At 39.2% G+C, this 5,825-nt stretch overlaps 1 protein-coding gene across 1 annotated transcript; it reads left to right on the forward strand.

Moving 5' to 3' along the window:
• Positions 1-360: 360 nt before the first annotated feature.
• LOC306639386 (olfactory receptor 52K1-like) lies at positions 361-1,365 on the forward strand (the record flags this gene model as incomplete). The annotated part of the gene is made up of 1 exon (XM_079102866.1): positions 361-1,365. One exon carries the CDS (start codon positions 361-363, stop codon positions 1,363-1,365), a length of 1,005 nt encoding a protein of 334 aa, XP_078958992.1.
• Between the last annotated feature and the right edge of the window lie 4,460 nt (positions 1,366-5,825).

Consider the following 5,825-nt stretch of genomic DNA (forward strand, 5'->3'; position numbering starts at 1 on the left):
CATTCTTGCTCTATACAATGTGAGCTCACTCAAGACAGAGACAATCAGCTATTCATTGTATACCCCAAGCCACTAGCATAGGAACTAGCACAAAATGGGCCCTCAAGATAGGTTTGTTAGGGGAAAAAATAAAGGATTTTTATATAGGAAAAGAAAAGAAAAACATCAAAGTACAGGCTATTTCTTGAAGGACCTCACTAAATATTAACAAATAACTCTTTGTTTTATCTATAGAAATACTATGTTCATGGAAGACAAAGCACCCAGGGCAGCCTGGTGAGGCTGGGGCAGGGAGAGCTGGGTTCTGACACCAGGACGAATCCTCCCCTCTCCAGGAGCTGACTGACTCCCTCAGGGAAGATGTCTGGGTGGAGCAATGGCAGCTCCAACCGGTCCTACACCAGCTTCCTCCTGGTGGGCTTCCCAGGACTGCAGGACTCCCGCGCCCTTTTGGTGCTGCCCTTCCTTGGCCTCTACCTGGTGATTCTCTCTGCCAATGCACTGGTCATCCACACTGTGGTGTCTCAGCGGAGCCTACACCAGCCCATGTACCTGCTCATTGCCCTGCTCCTGGCTGTCAACATCTGTGCCGCCACCACCGTGGTGCCCCCCATGCTCTTCAGCTTCTCCACACACTTCAGCCGCATCTCCCTGGCTTGCTGCCTAATCCAGATGTTCTGTATCTACTTCCTCATTGTCTTTGACTGCAACATCCTCCTGGTCATGGCCCTGGACTGCTATGTTGCCATTTGCTACCCTCTCCGCTACCCAGAGATAGTGACAGGCCAGTTGCTGGCTGGCCTGGTGGGGGTGGCAGCTGCCAGGAGCACATGCATTGTTGCTCCAGTGGTGGGGCTGGCTTCCCGGGTCCGCTTCTGCCGCTCAGATGTGATCCACCACTTTGCCTGTGAACATATGGCCCTGATGAAGCTCTCCTGTGGGGATATTTCACTGAACAAGACTGTGGGGCTCACTGTCCGCATCTTCAACCGAGTCCTGGACATGCTTCTCCTAGGGGCCTCCTACTCCCGCATCATCCATGCTGCCTTTAGGATTTCATCAGGTGGAGCACGTTCCAAGGCCCTGAACACCTGCAGCTCCCACCTGCTGGTCATCTTCACCGTCTACTCCTCCACCATGTCCTCATCCATCGTCTACCGCGTGGCCCGCACTGCCTCCCAGGATGTACACAATCTGCTCAGTGCCTTCTATCTATTGGTCCCCTGTCTGGTGAACCCCATCATCTATGGGGCCAGAACCAAGGAAATCAGGCAACATCTAGCAACTCTGTTTCAAAGGACAGAGCAACAAGTCCCCACTAAGAAGTTCCAGTCCCCACCATCACATAGAGAGCTTCCTGGCTGATTTTCTGAGATTTTAGGGTCTTAAAATCACTCTCACTGTCCAATGAGGGAACATACCTGCTATATTTTGACTTGGCTATCTGCATTAATCTTTAAGAGTCTTATATTCATTTTCCGAAAAATTGCCACTCAGTTATAAAATAACAAGCTTCCATCTCCAACTTCTGTTTTCTCCCTTTCCTTCTGCATATGTTTCATTCATTCATTCATTCATCACACATTTATTTTGTATTTATCAAGCTGACTCTATGATTGCAAAGAAAAAGTCTGTTTCTCCCCAGAGTAAGGTTCCAATCTAGCAACCTGTAGAGATGCTATAGCTACTATATTCAATAATAGCTTTGTGTTCAAATTTTTATGGAAATTTAGAGGAGGGGACACTCAATCAAATTATAAACATCTCACAGAGAAGGTGAGTTTGAGTTGTATTTGAAGAATAATAAGTTGATCTCTGGGAGAAAAGGAGATGGAGGAAAAACAACTCATTCTAGGCAAAGGAAGAACTTAGGAAAAATCATAGAGGATTAACTAAAGACAGCAGACCTGGACACTCACTGGTAGGCCTATGTTTCCCTAGTGTAGTGGGAATATAGGGCCACAGGAGGAAATGAGTCTTGGATGGGTAGTCAGAGGCCAGATGATGAAAGACCTTATCTGTCATTATAAGGGAGTTTGAGATTTTACTTCAGGCAGTAGGTAATCATTTAAGAGTTCAAAGTAGGAATGTAGCAAGATCATATTTGTATTTCAGAGTGATCACTCTGCCAATTGGAGGGAGACGGTCCCCGGGGCAAAGAGCATTTAGAGGCTGTTTCAGTCTTCCAGAAGAGAAAACAGTGGCCTGAACCTAACTAGTGACAGCAGGGATGGAGAAGGGTAGCCAATGTAAGAGAAATCAGAATCTTGGATTTGTATGCAGGAGTCAGAGGCAGAAAGAAAACAAGGTGAATATCTTTACTAAAGCAAGGGGAGGAGACTGTGTGAAGAAAGTTGGAGTAACTGGCAAGGTTAAATCCTCTGATGGGTCAGGGAGAGCAAAAAAAGTGATTCAGTAATATATAGATTTCTGGCAACTGCTTTAGCCAGGGCAGTTTCTTTCTTCAGGCTCTAGAGATACAATGATGAGCTTTATGTGATCTTTGCCTTTATGGAACTTAAAATTTAGAAGATACACAGGCATTCGTCAACCAACTTCAGTGCAGTGGAATGTGGGAACTGAAATAAAACTACCATGATTCTGAGGAGATTGGGATGGAAGGAGGTTTATGGAGGGTGATGGCAGTAGAGGAGGGGAAGGCAGAGAAGAGCACGTGGGTGAACTTCAGAAGCAGAAAGGTGGGGAGAGAATGCAGAGGGGGAGATCTGAGTGTGACTCCTGGCTCAGTCATTCACCAGTTGTGAGATAGCCTTGGAATTCTTCTGAACCTTAGCTTCCTCATCTGTAAAACAGAAGAAACAAGATCACCTGCCTAATAGGGAGAGGAGGAGCCAGTTGGGAGAAAAGCCAAATAATGATGCATTAAATGAGGTACCATGTGGGAACAAGAGCAAAGCAGGAATGCTGAGTCTTGAAATGAGGGTCCCTTCTGCTACCAAAAGGAGTGAGGACGGGTGCAGTGCTGCCCAGTCGTGCTGTTTCTCCAGAGACCCTCAGCAGTCCAGGCACAGCTTTCATCCTATTGTCAAGAAGGTACAGCAGAGAAATAGAAGTACTGGAGAGTTGTAGCATCGCCTGACATCCAAGTGTCAGGAGGGCAGAAAAGATAGGAGGGTTCTGAACAATTAAAGAAAGACTAAAGCCCCAGAGGTCATCATGAGATATAAAAGTAGGAATAGTAGAGGGAAGGAATAAGATGACTGGAAAGAATGAATCTTAAATACAAGACTTCAGAGGTGGTGTGTTTCTAGGTGATGACCCAGGATATGGCCTGGACTAGATGGAGAATCACTTGTATTGAAAGAGGAAAAGGACCATTAAACAAGGACATTGAATGGAGTATTAACATGGATGAACTATATTGTCATCTTTAGCATCCTTGAAGAATTAGTTCCATAATCCTCCTCCCACATAGAAAAACCTACAAGGTGAAAGTACCTTACACAAAGTGGCATAGCATTTGCATATAATACATGCACGTCCTCCATATACTTTAAATCATCTCTAGATTATTTATGATGCCTAATACACAGTAAATCATTGTTTGGATGCATTATTTAGGGAATGATGACAAGAAAAAAGTCTGTACATGTTCATTGTAGATGCAGTCTTTAAAAACTATTTCTGATTCATGCTTTGCTGAATCTGTAGATGCAGTACATGTGGATACAGGGTTTGTCGGGGGCAACTGTACAGGAGAACAGCAGAAGTTGGGAAGGAAAGATTGAGTCAATGTCTTTTATGAGAGTGGGTGAAGAACCTTGTGGCTATTGCATGACAATAATGAGGAAAGAAAGGACACAATACTGAAAAAAAAAATCATTTGAGAAACAGAAGTGAGCCAACCACTGAGGTGGGGGTGGCATTTCAAAGTGTCAAGATGTGGCTTCATTTTAATACTAACCTAGAAGTTTTGTTATAGTCTTATTGCATGCAATATTTATTGTTAAATTGGGAATTAAACTTGTCTTTCAAAAGTAAGTTTTTATTCACAGTAAAAAAAATGGCTTTCAGTTGCTGAAATAAATAATGACTTTTTTTAAATGAAGAATTACTCTATAAAATCATTTTGTGTTTTTGGACTGAAACTTGGAATTGTTTATGTAATCTGAATTTACAAGTGCTGACTGAATTTTGTGTATGGTCAAAGAATTCTGAATAATTCTGCAAGTAGCATGACTATTTTCACAAACATAAACATAGTTTGATGAATCAGTTTGAAAAATGCAAATTCATCTAATGAATGAATAACCTTCCAAATAAATGAGTATTAGGGATTAAATTTTTGTAAATATGATATAAGGAAGTATATAAATACACTGACCATTTTGTTCTATTCAAAGATTTAAAATATTGACACACAAATGTGCCTTTATGCTAAGAAATAGATAAAAGATAACACACTGGATTTTTTTCCTCCAAAACAGATACATTATTATTTTTAAAGATTAGGTTAGTAATAGTAACATCACTTATTCCTTTACAGAACTAAATGTAAAATATTTTAAATACTATTATTTTGCCCAAATTATTTATACAAAAAATTATTAAGCTTTAGGTATATTTATTAATAAAGTTCAAGATTTATGCCCTCTTATCATTTAGAGCATTTTTCACTAACAATATAAACATGTGTGATGTTGTATAAGAAAATTAAAATTTGAGAATAAAAATACCAATGTTTATAATGCAATAAAAAAGAAAATTCTTATAGAAGATACATTAAAGAAAAAAGAAGATAATCAGAGCACATCAATACAAAAAAATCAACGAATCAAAAAAGAAGACAGCAAGAGAGTAAAGAGGGACAAAAGAACTATAAAACAGACAAGAATTTTAAAAATAACAATGCTAAGTTCTTACCTGTGAGTAATTACTTTAAATGAGTTACACTCTCCAAAAGACAGAATGGCTGAATATATTCTCTCTATAAGAGACTCTCTTTAGAACAAAAAAAAATTTAAAAATAGGATAAAAGTGAAAAAAGTATTCTATGCAAATGGTAACCAGAAGAGAGCAGGGTTAGCCATATTCATATCAGAAAAAAACTATCATAGACACAGAGAAGATCATAATATAATAGTGAAAGGGACAGTTCAAAAGAAGATGTAGGATTTACAAGTATTATGCAACATCAAAGCACCTGAATATATGAACACTGACAGATGTGAAGGAGAAATGCACAATGATAATACAATAATAGGAGGAAACATTAATGCCCTACTTGGAACAATGGATAGAACTGCCAGACATAAAATCAATATAAAAACAGTAGACTCGAACACACTGTACACTAAACACACCTAACAAACATACAATACATTACATCCCACACATTCTTCTCAAGTACACATGAAACCTTCTTCAAAAATATTGTCACAAAACAAGACTCAACAAATTTAAGATTTAAATTCTACTAAGTATCTTTTCTGACCACAATGCAACACATTTAGAAAGCAAAGCAGTGTACAACTAATAAGGACCAATTTTTTAAAGTTTTAAATAAGAAAGCAAAGCAGAACAAAAACTGAAAAATTCACAAATGTAGGGAAATTAAGAACACAATGAAACAACCATTGGGTCGAAAAATAAACAAAATAGAATGAGATGTTAACTCAAGATAAACAAAAATTAAAACACACTATGCCAAAACTTATAGAAGATAGCAGGGGTGGTATTTAGAAGGAAGTTAAGGGTGATAAATGCTTACCTTTAAAAAGAAGAAAGGTCTCAAATACTTTACACCTCAAACGACTAGAAAAATAAAAAACAAAGAACAAAATTATCAGAAGGAAATAACAAAA

Source organism: Sciurus vulgaris, assembly GCF_902686455.1.
Source record: "Sciurus vulgaris genome assembly, chromosome: 11".
NCBI classification, from domain to species: Eukaryota; Metazoa; Chordata; class Mammalia; order Rodentia; family Sciuridae; genus Sciurus; species Sciurus vulgaris.